General features: G+C 42.1%; 1 protein-coding gene across 1 annotated transcript in view; it reads left to right on the top strand.

Moving 5' to 3' along the window:
• nrxn2b (neurexin 2b) overlaps positions 1–18,700 on the top strand; it is a 437,850-nt gene that overhangs the window by 162,400 nt on the left and 256,750 nt on the right. Inside the window, exon 7 of the mRNA XM_067261168.1 lies at positions 17,779–17,940. Coding sequence (XP_067117269.1) covers positions 17,779–17,940 — 162 coding nt within the window. The remainder of the gene's footprint in view (positions 1–17,778; positions 17,941–18,700) is intronic.

The raw sequence follows: 18,700 nt of genomic DNA, 5'->3' as shown, positions 1-18,700 counted from the left end.
GGCTGGGGCATGTGTGTTCACCAGAGTGAAACAAGCTTAATAAGCTAAGAAAGCGGGACGTGATTTCAAGATTGCAAAAAAGCTGTACCCCACCCCCTCACCACCAACATCTATAAAGATTCAGAGAACAATGTTGGCCATTCAGAACTGCATAGCCCACAAACACTACAGTGCACAGCATTTCAGACCACCAGCTACCACCACCCCTAGTTATAATGATCCTCAGTGAAGTACACTACCAACAAGACTTGCTCATTTACTGACTATAATAACCGACAGACCAGGAGCTAAATAAAAAATACAAAACATTTCATTTTCTTGTAAATCATTCATTTCATTTTCTTGTTTCATAAATTAAAACAAGGACTCCAAAATTGTGGGGATTTTAAAGCTAACTGCAAATCAAAATCAATAAGAGATGAAGCCTGGAGTTCCTTATTCTGCATTTCACCCATACAGCCTGTGTAGATCATTGGATGAGAGGCCTGTGTGTGCATTGATGCTGTGTCCAGCCACAGCGTGGAAGAGTGCAAGTATTGACGACATTGACTGGCCTTAGACACACATCTGACCCCATGTACTGCACTCTATCTGCTCTCCGCGGACCAATAGACCGGGAGACAGGCAGACACACTCACCTACATAGTTTCCATCCAATACAATGAAATTCTTTGAGAATAGCCAAGCTTTACCCATTTGACTATCTGGTTGTATTTCCACTCACTTATGCTTCAAAAATAGACACAATGAGCTCCCCAAAAATGTTAAATCTACTAAGCACACAATTTAGTCAAATGTTATTCTCTTCCTCTGTGTGTTTGTCATTCTACGCCGCTCTCTTAAAATGGTTGAATTTGTCGTCCTCTTTGCAGTGAAAATGAGGCAGAAAGAGTTAGGAGAGGGGATGGGGAATCTCGAGAAGAACGCATCAAACGACGGACACGTGCGGTCGATTGAAAAGAGCGCCGTAGCATCACAGCGCCACCCGATGGTGCTCCGAAATACTGCGTGCTCGCGTCATGGCCGAGAGTCACTGCTTAAAGGACTGTGGTCTCTGCGGTATGATGTGTGATGGGCGGGCAGGGAGGCACGGGTTGACTTCTCATCAATGAGAAGCTCCCCTCCGAACACACGCGGGGAGACAGGCGTCTTGTCTTGCTCTCTCCCGTGCTCCCTCCCTTTCTCTCAGTCTTTGGCATGACGACGAGATGTTATCACGGATGGAATGCGGACCTCCACGTTGATCTACAGTCCTCCCGGGTTCTCGTGGAAAGAGGGTGCGTGCCGTGCCGCGCGCACACGCACGCGCACATGCACACTCGCCCATACCGTAAGTGCACACACATAGTGCAACGATGTGTCACACTGATTATGCATCCAACTCTTAGGTACATTTACATTTAGTCATTTCCCCCCGAGGCAAGCAGGGTGAAGTGCCTTGCCCAAGGACACAACGTAATTTTGCACGGCCGGGAATCGAACTCGCAACCTTCAGATTACTAGCCCGATTCCCTAACCGCTCAGCCACCTGACTCTACATCCCATATTTTCTTAACGCGCCTCAAAAAACAGATGACAGGAATAGACTCATGTAAAGTAAAACCAAATACCTACTGCACATAGTAGACAACTATGAGAAGGTAAAAGCACATTTTGTGTAGGACTGCCAGAAACGCCTAGCATTCCGGTATTCCACGGTTTTGATCGGTAGGTATCATTCCACACCACTTACTGAAAGACTGTAACACAGTAAGCACAGTCAGGCGCTGTCTATCTGTCTGTGTGCTTAACAGGCACCTGGATCCCCAGAGGGTCTACAAGGTATGGGCAACATGATCCACAGATTGAAAAGTGTTTGTGTGTGTGTGCATGTGTGTGTGTGCACCCTTCTGCAGACAATATGTTTGATAGAAATTGTAAGAGTGCACTGGCTGATATGTGCGGGTGTGGTCGTGCTTGTGTGTGCGTGTGTGTGCGTGTGTGTGTTTAAAGAGGAACGAGCAGTGAAACATAAACCGTCAGAGGAATAGCCTGTGGGATGCAGAGCACAGTTTAAAGAGAGAGAGAAAGAGTTTAAAGAGAGAGAGAAGGAAATAGAGGAAGGCTTTCTTTTATTCCCACATGTGGCTTACCAACCAAAGACTCCACAGCTCCTGTGTCTGTGAACTGGGATGAGGGCTTAGCTAACGTCTGGAGAGAGAGAGACATTTGAACTCAAACATCTCTCTTTTTTTCTTTCTTTCTTTCTCTGTTCCATCTCTCTTTCTCTCTCTCTCTCTCTGTCTCTCTCTGAACTCCGTCTTTCCCCGTGCCTGTGTTCTCCCTTATTATCTCTCTCTAACGTTCATTCTCTCTCTTTCTCTCACCCTCTTCTCTCTCTCTCTCTCTCTCTCTCTCTCTCTCTCTCTCTCTCTCTCTCTCTCTCTCTCTCTCTCTCTCTCTCTCTCTCTCTCTCTCTCTCTCTCTCTCTCTCTCTCTCACACACACACACTCACTTTCTCGCTCTCCATCTCACTCTCTCAACCCATTTACTCAACCCTTCTCCTGCCACTCGTATTCTCTGGGTCCTTCTCCTTTCCATATAATTAGACCTTAGATACAGCCATTGGATTAATTGAGGGATCAAACAGATTTGTCTTGTTCTTAAGTGCTGAGCGCACAGCTCTGGGCTCCATAGGGCCTCAAGAGTTCAGCCAAGCACACACCCTTTCATGTGCTGGGAAACAGGGCATGCCCTATGTAACCTGTGAATCACCCGACAAAGGCACACTCATACATGAAGACAGACACACACACTTTGACACACACACACACACACATATACACGCAGACCGACAAATCATTCTCAAACACAAAAAGATACACATCCTTGCACACACCCCCACAAGAGCACACACCCAAAACACTTATAACACAGAGACTTTGTACTCCATGCTGCATTATGGGTAATATAACCCCATGCTCCCCTCATTGAACATTCATATTCTGCACATAAAGCATACCATCCTCAAGTACTGCTTTCTTTAATAAGAGGCATTTCCAAGTAGAACAGAGTAAATAAAACATAATGTATGAATAGATTTGACATATAATGGCACACAGCCTATCTAAGGTAACGTTGTACCTTAGATAGGCTGTGAGACCTATAGACATACAGCCTTTGCCAGTGCATACCCACCCAGTTGATGCCAGACATCCTAGACATCTATCCGCCTCTCTCTCTCTCTCTCTCTCTCTCTCTCTCTCTCTCTCTCTCTCTCTCTCTCTCTCTCTCTCTCTCTCTCTCAGTCTCAGTTTTTATACCATCTCAATGACATCATCGGGCTAACGGATGTAATTAGGCTCCCCTCCCCCACGCTCACTCCTCTTCCTGTCTACTCACTTCCCTCCCCCCCCTCCTCCCCCACACACACACTCATCACCCCCCCCCCCCCAACCCCCCTGCAACCATCTTCAACCTTCCCTGACACAGAGGAGGCCTCCTTCTTGAATCCAGAACTGTCGGTCCAATCAATTCCCTCTCCCTTTCCCCCCCGCTTGCGTCGAGCCCATCCCTCGCCTGTAATTTGTCACCTAGCAACGGGCACGGTGTTGTTTCGCAGCAGAGCAATTGCAGCCTCTGGCGCAGGAGCGGTCTTAACCCCTTGTCTGCTTCCAGACGCCATTTTCCACACGAGCCAACAATTCTACCACTGCTCCAACTGTAACAGATTTCAACTGTTCTGCAGTCTTACCAGTCACAGTCTAGTCAACTGCACCAGTGCCTATAGAACACACTCTCGAGATATCAATACAATCCAGGTTTTTCTCTGGCCACCTGGCCTTGGTGTAACTTGCTGTAGCTTTTTGTTGCTAATTCTCTTATTCACAATACAGGCAGTAAGTAGTGTGATGTTCACCACTGAAAATGCTAATATCCACCCTAATAGGCTTTGTAAAGGTTATCATTTCTGTTGAATAGACATGAGGACACACTAACACCCCCATAATCTTCAAATAGTTTACCCCAGATGACATTTTAAGCATCCCTAATGGGTTGTAGCCCTGGGTGAGTGGTAAGCGTCATATTGAAAAGACAGGGGGTAAATTGGGGAATGTTAGCGAAAGCTAATGGTTGAGGCTAACCTTCCTTCGTTTCCTGGTAGGCGGTGAGTGGGATAAAGTGTTGTTATGTGAAATAATGATATGCCAAGAGAGCTGGGTGGATATGCTTTTATGCGTGTTCGTGTGTTCAACTGAGAGAGTCAAATAAAGAGAAAGAGTGTGTTTTTGTGACAGCGCGTGTATCCGCACGTGTCTATAGACATGTGTTACCGCAGCTCAACGAGGGCCACCTGTCCATCTGAGAAACATTGATTCTGAAACGAATGATGTCGCTTCCTCCAGATGAACATATCCACCATCACATCTGCGCAAACAGTCCTCACACACTACTCATCGCCCTGCGATCCTCATGTTTATTCATGTCATCCTACTAGACCCTCCTAATTACCTAACAAATCCCAGCATCATTAGTACGCTCTAACAGGTGGCTCAAACAGGTTACATCTTAGGGAGAGGAGATTGTCCAAAAAAAGAGAGAGAGAGAGAGAGAGAGAGAGAAAGAGAGAGAGAGAGAGAGAGGGTGTCGTTTTCGGTAGCATCAGCTATCTGTTTTTTCTCTCTGCTTTTTTTGGGGCGGACCAGCACGCACTGGCATGTCCGTCTGCCAAGCTTTCTCTCTCTCCCTCTCTCTGGCGTAATTGCACTGACATTTAAATTTTCTACCTGAGGACATGCTGTCAATTTCTATTACTCGGAGCCAGGCCGTGTGTGTTTGTGTGTGTATGGCGGGGAGGAGGGGGAGGGGTCGATGACTTCCAGCACCTTTCTTCCCAAGAGGAAAGCTCTTTTGGAACGTCCTTTCCACTTCTACACTTAATTGCCTAACAGCACTCTCACATGCACAAGTCAGCTTTGCAACATCAAACACGTCACCCCTTTGTACACCTATACTTTACTATAGGTGTGTATGTGTGTCATGTGTCCTTCGGTTGACGATCAGGAGTTGAGATGAGGGTTTTGCTAAATGCAGTTAACGTTTGGTCTGAGGATTGGCATCGTCTCTTTTTCTTATTCCTCATTTCCTAATCTGTCACAAATAATTAGTATGCAAAACATTGGGTAATTTAACACCATTGAGGCTATTGGACTAACATCATGCCACATTTCACTAGGAGAATACTACCTATGAGAAATCCCTTGATCCTTGATACTACTTCAATCGAAATGAAAAATATTAAAAATTTTATGCCCAGAACGCAATTCATCTGCTGCCATCTCATCGCTTATTATTAAATAGCTCAATTGGAAATTTATAGGAGAACAGTCATCGGTCTTATAACTCTTTTGTTCAGTATGACAAATTTTCCCAGTGTGTGAACCATTTATCATATCCACAGCCCTAGTTAAATATTAATCTAGGTTACGCTTGCGGTGATAGTTCAATCGCCTCCATGGTGACTTGTATGTAAAGATCAAATCCTACAATTGTGCCATTTGCAGTGCACTCTGTCAACACATTCAACTCTCATATGGGCATTGGTGATTCCAAAGATTGTTGACAGAGAGACATGTCAATTTGGTTCCTCTGAGCAGCTACATGGTAGGATTGATTCACATTTTGTAAGTTTGACATCTTCCCTGTCATTTATAATGCATGGCAAGCACATGCCATGGGAGACCAAGACATCTTATTGAGATTTCTTCTTTTTGTCTGGGCTGGTTTTGTTGACATAATTAGGAGTTTTTGTCTCCCTGTGTAAACAATGGTGTCAGTAGCCTCTTCTGTCACATGAATCAGTTACTCGAGGGACAGCGGTTAGATTGTGGTGGGAGCCATAGCAGTATGAGCTGCAGTGTGTGTGTGTGTGTGTGTGTGCCTGTGTGAGTGATATGGGGGAAGGGGGGGCTTTAGACCATGCAGTATACACAAACTCTTCTACCCAAACTCTCTTGCAGAGAGACTGGAAGAGACGGTGGATATGTGTTGGTCGGGGTTCAACTAGTTTCTTCTAAAGTCATGTTTACCCTCCCTCTCTTCTGTGCAACTGTCAAGCTCCCTCTTTACTTGCCGTTTCCTCATTTTACCTTACTTCTTCCCCTCTCTATCTCCATTTGTTTTCTCTCCCAAAGGATTTAGCTGTCATTCTTCTAACTATATTGTTACAAATAAAAAGGATAGGGTTTCAGGAACCTGGTGTGGAAGTTTGTGTTCAGTTTATTTGGCCAGTATTCGTCATTCGTTGTACTTATAGTTCTCTCTGTCCTCATGTTGCCATATTTCTCTCGTTCTCTATTTCTCTGTGAAACTCTAAGGAAGTGATGACTGTCTGACTTCTCTACATCTTCTCTCTTTTTCATCTCTTTTCCTTCTCCTCAGCCATTTTCCTGGATTCATGTCCCTTACATGTATCCACATTTTTTGTTGAAGAACTTCTTAGAGATCCAAGATAAGTGCAGGATTCATACTTCAAACACTGTAAGATCTCAAATCTAAAAATTCAAATAGAACGTCCAATCATCTTTTTCCACATAATTACCATCAGTCAGTTGTCCTTGTCACCTTCACACGCAGCATTTGTCTTATTTAATTAGGCATTGTTTGGTTCCTGGTCCTTGGAGTCCCTGTCAAATCACACTCATTTGATGTGTTGGATCTTCCTTTGTTTTTAGTGAGATTAATGTTGGAGTAGGGGCGCGAGTCACTGCATATGCAAATTCACACCCACAAATGAAACTCAGTTGTTCAATTAGTGGTTTAAACATGAGTCATTAGTTACAAAGTGAGTATTCTCAACATTACCGTGACCTGGTATTAAACAGTAGGCGGGCTGCACCCTCTTCGCCAACCTAGTGACCCTCCAGGGAGCTCAGATGTGCAGCTGCCACTCACTCCCACACGCACACATACACACACACATGCACACACACACACACGCACACACACAAAGACAAAAGTCAAACAGCACACATCATACACAGATTTGACTCTGCCCACACACACACACAACAAACTTACATCATCTTTGTAATGTCAAACTCAAACTGTGTATACAAAGAGACAGTTAAACAATCCTTCAAGTCAAAGCCTGACTTTCCCCACTATACAGGCAAAAGGGCACAATTCCATTACATAAAGTAGAGTTGTGCATGTTTCCTTCTGTTACTTCCAGAGATAGTGGAATAGTCGGACAATTAATTAATATAGTTGAAATAGAACATACAGTACATACCCTTAATGGCCAGAGACATGGGTCTTTGTTGTTTTGGAGATTTCTTTATGACTGAATAACGTATCTATCTTTTTCAGGATTCAGATTGATGGAGACTGCAATACCATCGGTTTCCCTCCTCCCCTTCTCTCTCTTTCTCTCTAACTTCTACATTTCTGAAAGACATGTCATTTTCATTTACTTTCTTGAATATTCCCCATTGAAAGTGAATATCCCTAACTTTATAACTACCAATATCATCAATACTGTTAGCCATAATCTGTTCTAGTAGTCTATTTTAGCAATAGTAATATTTTTTACCAATTACATTTTGCAATGTTGCTTTATGGCTTTTTCATTCTCCCTAAACTAGCTCATGAACAAGACCTTGAGAAAAGTTTGCTCAGGAAAAAAAAAACCTGCCAAACATTCGGATACATGATTGGCCACTCCCACTGCAAAAGAAGAACGATTTTAATGGAGCTTGCCCCTCCCACCGAGAGCTTGCCCCTCCCACCAGCCATGCCCACCTCCAGGAATAGACATTCAGAGTCATAACTAATAATGGTCTACTTTTCCTTCATTCCCTACCCCGCTCAAAAGCATACCTCACCCCAAACTGCCCTGAACCCCTCTATGTGAAAGTTGGTTTGCTAACTCTTGTCTTTTTACTAACCAAAAGCTTCAGAGTTCTCCGATTTATATATTTTTTTTCTTTGTGATTTTTGTTATCCTTTACCTCTTGATTTGAACAACTAACATTGTGTCATTCACGGAATGTGAGTCATCTGTTGTTTTCCTACTTAACTTGCGTACTTACGTACTAACAATTACAATGGTATTGTTTTATTTTTGGATAATACAAAAAAACAAACCTTTCGAATTACTTTCTTTATTTCTTTATTTGGATGATTTGTATGATATTGACAGAAAAAAGAGAACTTTTTGAGAACCTTCAAGGATTGGTTGGTTTAATATCGCCTTCTACTCTATGACTCCTTTTTTAATTTCTTTTTTTGCAAAAGGCGAAATCTGAAGTGTCCGATATCGAGTTATGGTTTGTCATTATTTTTTTCTTTCTCCTCCCCTTGTTTTCTCCTGAAGCACGCAGGCATTGGACACGCTATGGTAAACAAACTGCATTATATGGTAGATATCATTCTAATTGTCTTATACTTTGGTTTGCCCTGGGTTTTCCGTTTCCTCTTTCTATCCTGTTTGCTTATACTGAAAAAAACAAACCGCCATCGATTTCAAGGTAGCTGAAAAACTCACCTCTCTATTTGTCTTTACTTTTACCTCTTTCCTGTTAATGCTTTCTACCATCCAATAATCCCCCTTTCCTGATATCCAAGAACGTTTTCACTGAACGAGGTCTGCCCTAATTATCAATAAATTGCAATTTTAAATGTTTATTTTGTTACTTTGATTTTCCCCTTTTTATTTACGTATTTTTCCTCAAACACTATCCGTATGAAGAAATAAAGAATCCTTCCATAAAGTAGCAACCTTTCAATTGACTATTGCAAAAAGGACAGCTATTTTCACTTCAGTTAATTTGTTTTGTACCCTCTAATTTGTTTTCTTTGAAGAACCTTACAAAGTGAACGTACACAGCAGACTCCATAAACAGAGAAACACCCCTGCTGTAGCCCCAGTGGCAGTCAGTAAAAACAGGTTACACTGAGTTTCCATTCTGCTACATTACTCTAGAGTACATTTTTGTCAAGTTTAGCTAATAGGTTGGATCACTCAATATTGAGCTAGGTCTAGCACAAAATATGCCTGATAAAGCAGGATTGATACAATCAGCACTATAAAAATATTGAAGCAAAAAGGCAGACATTTTGGTTTTCTGTCACTGGGAGTCTGAGTGACCCAAGTCTATTCTACCCACTCTAATGTTCACTGAGTTAGAGGATGCATTTACACTTCCTGATTTAGTGTTTGGCCGAGCTATAAAGGAGGCTTCAATTGAGGGCCTTATCCCATTAGAGGCTGCACACTGATTTATGGGCGAGAGAAAGCAGCCCACAGCCTCATACCTCTGTTTAATTCAGTGCTATTGTGTGAGGATATTGCTCCCTGTCCACCGTTATTTTGGTGTGTAGCTGGAATGTATAGAGGAAGATGACTTAGATGAAGCTATTTGAAAAGGTTGGGATATACATACATATTAACATTGGGTTGTTTATTTATAAAAACATACCCTAAAGATCTTCAAGCTTGTACAAATACTTCATATGAACTCAGTTCACCAATAACATAAAATAATTACTAGTGAAATTATAAAATGTTTCCACGTTTAAATGAACTTCAATTTGCTCGGACATAATTGTCAAGAACATAAGCTTGGACTTCCTAATAATTCAATTTGATCCTTAGTAATACGATTTTTACTTCCTGTCACTGGACTGGAGAGGCGGTAGCGGCTTATTCCTCTGTTGCCTGGCTCGTGTTGTGGGGATATCTCTTGGAGTGTCTGGACTGTGTCCGATCGACTGTCTCCATCATAACTAACACTAACTCTATACCTATTAGTTTACTGGCCTCACTCCCTGCATGAAGGACTTGACTCCCTTAGCTTTCTGTTTTTCTTTTTGATATATAGATTACATTGAGCATATATGTTTATGTATATATTATGGCTAACATATATACATACATATATCAATTGTCCTAATGATCAATATGGCCATATAACTGGTTAGCCACTCCTGTTATTTTAGATGTAGGTTTTGATTTTATTTATTTTTTACTGACAAAAATAACTTACTAAAACAAATAATGACCTCACTTTATACAAAAAAGAAGAATAAAAGGAAAAAATAAGAGGGGAAAACAGTTTTCATTTCCTAGGTGAATAGAGGTTTGAAGCATCCATAAAACAGAGAGTAATCCACCGTGGCATTGCAGCAGGAGAGGAAACGTGCTGAACTTCAGAAGAACAATCAGGACATGGCCACGGATGACGATCAAGTTTTCCACAACGGCTCATAATCACACTGTAGTCACACGAGAAGCCATTGATACTGTAGATGCATACAAATATATTAGACAGAAAGTAAAAATCATGGCATGTAGTAGATTTGATTTTGTTGGGTAAAACACAAACGTCTATTCACTGTTGAAAATGGATGCTCAGTTTCTCCCCTTACGTTTTCTAATTCTTTAAAACCCTCTCATTTCCCCTCTCAGTTCATTTGTAGTTTTCCAAAAAATCCCATCCTGACATTCTCTCTTCCTTCTGCACCCTGTTGGCATGATCCTATTGGCTAGCATTTCTGTCATCCGCATCTGTCGCCCAGTTATCTGCCACTCTAGCCCAGCGCGTGCCTGACTTGCACACGTGTCTAAATGGGTCATTTCCTTCATTGTTGCTGTTCCTGTCCTAACACCCAACTTAACCTCGTAGTGGTTTTCATTTTCCATTCGTTTTGTGTTGTGATGGACTCCTTAGCAATCTCCTTGACCCGTCATTGTCACTTCCTGTCAAGTGTTTTCTTTGGGTCTTTGTTTGATTGTGTGTTGCTTCGTGTTTGTCTGTTAAAGCACTCATCTCCATTCATTCCAACCATTCAGTCAAGTAAGTGCATGGCCTGTGTTTCACCTTAGCCTGGATGGAATCATTTTGTTTCTTCTTAACTAAAACAAACCCTTGTCACGTAACAAATAACATTTAGTCCAAATCTGGATCTGGTTTTGAACAAATCAAATTACAGAGGACTTTTAAAGAATCCTCCAATTGTTTTTCCTACTACTACTACTAAATTTACTAAAAAAAAGTGTTACTAATACTACTGTTTGAATCAAACCTTTGTTGTAATTGTACTAACAACCATTTTTGTGTCTGACTCTCCCTTACTTACTAAATTACTAACCGATTTCGTTCACCCTCCAACCTAACTCCCTAACTTAACTTTGCCCTGCGCTTACGACATCTCCCCTTCTCTCCCCCCATATCCTTCTAACATTTGGGAATGATGTCAAATAAGTACTCTGCCACCCTCCTCGCGTTCCTCCTGTTCTTACTAACTCAGGGTCATAGACTACTTGAAGGGCATCACTGGGAATAACCTTCTGAGCTAAATTCTCCTTGTTCATGGCTGAAGAATTCAGTAGCAGGATCTCACTCTCATGCCTTGCGTCCAGTCATTCCTAGCAGTCCAGCTGCCAGACACCTGACAGAGGATTCCTATCTGCTGAACAGATAACCTCTCCCTCTGCTCTCAAACTGTTTCCAAATGATCAAAAGCATGTCAGAGGGTGTGTTCTTTCGCAATACGACTTTGTATGGCTGTCAACCATCGGTCTAAAAATATGGTGGATTTATTCTGAAAACTAACTGTTCTTGACAATACTCTATGAATTTGTTGTATGTGTGATTTTTTTTGTCTTCTAGCATCCAATGGTAAGTACTAAAAACTAATCTGATTGTAAGTTCTTCTGTAGAAACTACAGAGATTTCATAGAAATGCATTCAGTGACAGGTAAGTGGTGTGCAGACAAGGTAAGAGTATTTTGTTTCCTCAGAGCAGTGAACTTTCAGTATTTATGCGATGCAGTACGTTGAAACGTTGGCCACCACAAAATGTTTGGTATACTGGGTACATCTCCTTCACGGGTTAAATGTGTGACAGTAACAGTTTTGAAGTCATGTATGCATAAATGAGTAAGGAGGTATTTAATCAGAGATTTAAGAGATTCGTTTTTTGTCTTTAGTGCAGAGGGTTATGGTCCATTTAGAGAACTGGTGACAAAAGGTTGACACTAGGAGCAGGAAGGACTCGCACACTGTCACAGCTTTGATAGAGGCTGAGCGTGAGCTTCCAGGAACATGCTACTCTCCAACTCTCGCTATTGTTCCATTTCCCCCCTGTTAAGGGACTAGAGTGAATATAAGCTGTCACAAGAGCCATGCTTTGATACTCGCCCTAGTTCCACTCTCAAAGAGAGCCTGCCTAGCTTCACTTTGATGCACTTCCTCATGCAAGCTGCTCCCCCTCTCTCTCCCTTCCTCACGAGTTTCCTGATATGGTGCTTGTTCAGGAGCCTGAGCCATGCCAGACCGCAGGAAAATCAATAACAACAGTAGGAGCGGTAAATTTGCTTCATCCAGTAGTATCTGTGTGTTTGAGTGTCTGTGTCTATGTGTGTGTGTGTGAGTGTGTGTGTTGAGGGTTCCCCTAGACGTCCCCTCTCGCCCAGACCTCTGATGACATGATGAGAGGGTATCCTCTCGATGGAGACTTTTCGCCAGTGAGACTCACGGAGCCTTGCATGGTCAATGAGCCGGTGACATGCTTAGCCAAGCACACCACAGGGCCCTGCTATTAGAGCATCAACACAGGGCCACACTCAGTCTGCCTGGCTCTTCAGTCCCAAAAACAACAGTGGATGAAATATGTTGGAGGGGAACGGCTTGTCTTTCTTCAGTTGACGATCCTAGGAAGTATTTTATTCAGGTGAAAAGGTTTTAATAAGTTGTCTGAAATAGGCCAATTGGGAGAAAGAAGTGGATTATAAAGGCTATCTGTCTGCCATGTCATAAAGTCGATCAGTCAAAGCTCTTTATACAACGTTCATTGCAAGTTGTGAGCTGGCAATTATTTCTTGAAATCCCAAAAAGAAACTATTTTAGAATGTCATATCAGTCAGCATGATTAAAAGCACCGTGGAACTGAGGAGGAAGCATCACAAAATGGTGCTCATCACCGTTGGTTTGCCTCTTGTATTCCAATAAGTCTTTCCTTTGATTTCAGGAAAGGCACTCACACGTTTTATAGGGGAACGATTTGATCATGTAATAGGAATCCGTTATATGGTGCATATTCTATTGCCGGTGGGTATGAGAAGCCCCAATGGAACACAGATGATTTGGCACAAGAGGGAGTGGGCTGTCAGAGCACATTTAATGTAAATAAAGGGGATGCTGATATGGCTATGAGTTCAATACATCAATGTGAAATAATTATCTTTATAGGTGACAAGGCAATCCATATTCCCTCCTATTTATTACTTTGGTCCAGTCCTTTGACAAGAAGATGGAAACTTAACAAAATACCCCAACACATTTGCAGTGTCATCCAGAAGAATACTGGTTAATGTTTAATATTTCATTGTCAGCTGACGTTGAAAATATGCTCTAATCTCTTCTGGCAGTATCGAATGTGAATTCTTGTAAACAGAAAGTAAGAGGGAAACACATCTTTCCTGTCTGCTTTATACACATTTGTTTTATGTTACTAGCTGAAATACACACACTTTGCTGTCAAAGTGAAAGCGGGCAATTTACTGCAATTCCACATTCAAGGCATCTGACTTGATTACAGTTGCAAGCTGCACACAGCCAAAATCTCCAGCTATATAATAACATATTCCAGATGGGAAGTATTACCCTGCACTTTAAAGATCACGCACTGTACATAATAACGCAATACGTTAACTTGTCAATCAAATTTTCTTTCAAATCAGACTTATGGAGTCAACTTAACATTGCAATAGGAGTTGATGAAATATTTCACCTCTCACATCGACTGCCTTCCTGCTAGTCAATCCCAGCAAAAAGTGTCAGATTGATAATTATATTGAAAAATATATTGACAGATTGTCAATATATTTTATTAGTAACTGTCTGGTGACAGTTGTGGTGGTCTATCTTTAAATTTAACACTGCACGATGAGGATGTCTGCTCTTGCTCATGTACCATGAAAGGACTCTCTTCAATTCAGTCATTGTGAAAAAAAGTGTGTTACATTTTAGGTGTACTTTACATTAAGTTATAGTGAAATGGCTTATGGATTTCACAATAATAGTGTATACCTGGTTCTGGGAAAGAGTGTACTTAGTCTTTATAATCTTTAAGATGATGCCACTCTACGTGTTCAAGGAAGAATATAGTATGTTTGCCAATGTTGATAAGATCTGGACACAATCTGTCAATGTTGACTTTTGGAGAAGAGCTTTTGAAAGTGTCAATAGAGCTTACTCTACAAAGCCAATCTTTCTGTTTCTCTGCCCATAGACCTGTTCACTGTGTTAGCAACGTGGGATTACCTTGTAGCCGACATTGGTCTAGGATCATCTGAAATCTTGGATGGATTGTGCATTTGATTCAGTCGGACTCTTTGGAGTGTCAGAAGTCAGAGTAAAGGAACAGTTATCTCGGCAGCCTTGCCTCATTCCTAGCCATGTTCAAATGGAGCCAGTCCTTTGTAAATGTTTCTGTCATGTGTGGTCAGTCGAGGACAGACATCGCATAGAACAGGTTGCATGGCGACCCAACACCAGGTCCATATAAAACCCAACTGATTGTAGCACATTTTCTTAACACAACACACTCCCAGCGTTTGAGAAAGGTGTGTGTTAAACCAAAACAAAATCTAACAAAACGAATTGAAGGCACATTTTTGTTTGTAATATTAAAGAAAGAATCTGCATTGCAGGTAAATGTTTGGGGTTGTTGTCGTTCTAGGTCTGTGTGGCTACTGATTTAGGGGAAACAGAGAACCAGGGACTTTCAGCTGACGGCCTGTGATGTCATCATCACCCATCGGTCTCCTCTGGCCAGTGTCTGATGATGCAAGCACAGGCAACATAAAGTTATAATGAAGTACAAGTGACGCAGTCTGGCTGAAGCAATGACTTGCTAGCAGAATATGGAATTATTCCCGTCTTCTCAATGAGAGCCCGTTTCCGAAGGGTTTGCTAAAGTCCAATAGTAATTTGAACTACATCAGTAATCAAGTGAGCTGTAAGGATTCCCATAACTTGGTTGACTTTTCTCACGTTATTAATGTCTTGTGTTTCTATCTGTGAAAGTATGAAATGAATGAAGTGAGCTTATCTGATGTAAAGGGGCTTAAATCGCTGGGATGGAATAATGGAAAAAAGGGAGGTGGATAAGTGGAGAGAGGAGAGGGAGAACAAGGGACAGCCAAAGACTAATCTCTCATTTTCCCTCTTTCAGCTGGAATCCTCACAGGTGTCTGGCAGCTGGCTGACTCTGGTCCATTAATGACCCAGTAATGATGCTAAATGCTGGACCCCATGCCAGACTAAAGCTGGCAGCGGCTACACTGTATCAACTTACCCAACCATACAACCCATAGCAACATACAAAAATGGGCTGGAAACCAATCCCAGGCTAAAAGCTCCTCGTAGTGTATTTCGTTACCTTCACAAGCTGCATGTAGAGAACAAGGAAATATAGGTCTCCGGTCTTATGGAATTAAGGTGCTTAATCCGTCCACATTAACCATGAGGAGGTTGGATCCTTCCAAGGGTTTTGAACTTTGCAACAAAAAAAACCCTGTAGTTGATTTCTTGGATGGCTTGGAACCATTTGGCGTGGTGCGGATATATTCGGAACAGTAAGGACCACCCCCCCCATCCCTATCCCTCGCCGGCGGTCCCACTCTTCTCCCATACGACACCATCCCCACTCACCTCCCGGCAAAGAAATGAACTTCCACTGGACATACCGAGACACCTGCCCCAAGAATAATCCTTATTCTGAGAATAACTACTACCACAGGAATGTGTCCTCTGTCATGTGTCATGTGTCCTCTTAGCCAATCAAACCAGGCCTTCATGAACTCGTCTCACCCAAGTAGTGACAGCAGACATAAAAATGGGTTGCCCTATTCAGGGAAGTACGAAGAGATTTAAACGAGAAATAAGAAACACAAGTCGAAGACTCGGTTAGGAAAAGACCTTTGGAGTGCAGTTGTCAAGGTTACCTTCAGGTGCTTTTGGGAGCGACAGCACTGTTTTGAGTTTCTTTTATACATTTGTGGCCATCATTGAAGTAGGATATGTGTCAATGAGTTTTAATTAGTGAATTGTTAAGTGTGAAGTATGTTCACCAGTGATTGTGTCAAATTAAAGTGAGAAATTAAGATTAAAGTGATATTTGAAAACAAATATCCCTGGTAAAAGTTAGAGTGCCCTTTAATCACTAAGCAGTTATTTAGACTCATAATCCTGGAGTGAAGATCGCTCCTGAAAGTATATCCTTATGGTCAGGAAACCTGCTTCATGCTATTGTGAAATAACATCCTATTTTGTAAGCACCAAACACAGTCATATTTGTATTGTGTGTGGTACAGTCTTACGCAAAATAGCAGATGTCTAATTAACGATTGGACAGCATTGTAGCTAGCCCAGCCAGGACCATTAGTATAATTACCTCATAAATTAGTATCTGACTACAAATTCAGATCCAAATCAAGTCAGTTGGCAGAACAATGCTGTATTTCCAAACAAGTCACCACAAACCCAGTCACAATATAACTCAATTACCCCAAACCCATCATTATTAGAAAATGCTTTGATGGTAAAAAAAAGTCCCTACCTTAATGATTAGGATTCTTCAAGGGCAGGCGTTCAATTATAAACACCTCATCAAAGTTGGTTAGAGGAAAATTGAGTATTTCTATCCCATTTTGCGCCACATTATAACTTCAATCGGACATATTTCATGTTTAATTTAATTCCCCTCCTGGGAAGTCTCTGTGCTGAGGCAGAGTGTGGTGTTACATGTTAAACACTCCCTGTTCCTATCTTGGCAGGTCTGGTGTTACATGTTAAAGGCCCCCCTCTCATCACAACTGCAGTATAATCAAATTAAGGTCAATTCACAATAGCCTTTTAGTTGGTGCCTTAGCAATACTAATGATAAGTCATTTACCACCTTTTATGTTTACGAAGAGACTGCGCATTCACATCTGGCGCCTCGACAAAAAAAAACTGACAAAAATCTCCCTCGAAATGCCTGAGGGAGACTTTAATACACACGCTTGTCACTTCTGTTTCGCAAAAGAAAACAAAGTATTGTTGTCTCAAATCACAGTCGGTGCTATCACCCTCCATCTCCTACTAGTGATGCGTTTGATTCTGCTTCCTCTCTGTTAGTGATCAAAGACATAACGCACACTTGTAACCTCTCACCAAAGACATTACTCTGGGCAATTAAATATTAAAGGAAGCTATTTTTACACCAGATACGTTGATTGAGCTTATTCTCAACCGGGAAAAGTGTCAGTGTAGTCCTTTTCAACATTTTATTGTCTCTCTCAAAGAAATACTACCAGTTATGTTTTTTTTTAGGAGGTTTAATATAAAGAGATTGCATAGTTTTATAAAGCAATGTATTTAAAGATTAGGCGAACACATTTGTTCACTACTTTATGGTAGTATATACAGTACATGATAAAGAACAAACCTCCTCTACACCTAAAAGCTGATACAAACAGTGCTGGCCGAGGGGCAAACCCTAGCAACTGCACTCCAGAGTAACTCCTATCCGAGTATTAACCGTTAAACGCAACCGAAACAAATCGAAAGGACACAGCCCTGCCTACCGCCAGTGTTTAATCCAACTTCTTCCTTTCCTCTCCTCCTCCATCTTCTACTCTCTTCCTCCCTCTTCTGCTCTCTTCCTTCCTCCTTTTTTTTTCTTGTCCTTTCCTCCGTATCCCTGTCCTATCTCTCCCTATCTCTGTTGGGCAATGCCTATGACAGGTGACAATATCAGTGGATGGTATATTGACCACCACTGGTTACACCCAGGAGGACTACACCATGCTGGGCTCGGATGACTTCTTCTACATAGGAGGGAGTCCCAACACTGCTGACCTGCCCGGATCCCCTGTCAGCAACAACTTCATGGGCTGTCTAAAAGACGTGAGTGGGCTCATAGGAGTGCATCTCTCTCTCTCTCTCTCTCTCTCTCTCTCTCTCTCTCTCTCTCTCTCTCTCTCTCTCTCTCTCTCTGTCTCTCTCTCTCTTTCTCTCTTACACACACACAAACACAAACATCCATGCCCACATTCACACACACACACACACACACAGAGCCAGACTGCGCACACAAGTGCAGCCATGTAAATAAACATGAGAGCATCCAGACAGGTGCACATGTGCAGAGGCGCACACAAAGGCAAGGGACATACAGTACAACAAACAGAGTCAAAACACGGAGACGAGCAAACAGCGATCGTCCCACACAGATGTCATATTCCACAGCGTGGGCCGCTGCGGGAGAGTGTGGGAGGCGTCGGACAGGCTGTCAGATTAATCATGAGCCCTCTCCTAATGTTTTTGCTTCCTCCTGCCTCGACTGCTAGACTAAACATGCTACGCTGCTGTACACACACACCACAGCAAGGGACGGGAAAACAACAAACACACAGACACACACATGCACAAAGACCTATTTTTAATACGCGTCACTACGGGATGTTAGCAAGGGAGTGTGACATTCTGCATGCTTCTGTCATGCAATTGTCATTATTTCCATAAATGCTACGAGACATCCTAAACAGATACATGATGTATTGTACATCCTGTTTAAAACGAATGCTAAACATTTTGCTTATAGTATTCAAGATGTTGTCCCCTTTCTCGCTCGCTCACTCTCTCTTTTCTCTCAGAATTACACGTA

Source organism: Osmerus mordax, chromosome 23, assembly GCF_038355195.1.
Source record: "Osmerus mordax isolate fOsmMor3 chromosome 23, fOsmMor3.pri, whole genome shotgun sequence".
NCBI classification, from domain to species: Eukaryota; Metazoa; Chordata; class Actinopteri; order Osmeriformes; family Osmeridae; genus Osmerus; species Osmerus mordax.
Note: the sequence above shows the minus strand (reverse complement) of the source record. Positions and strands in the feature narration are given on the sequence as shown.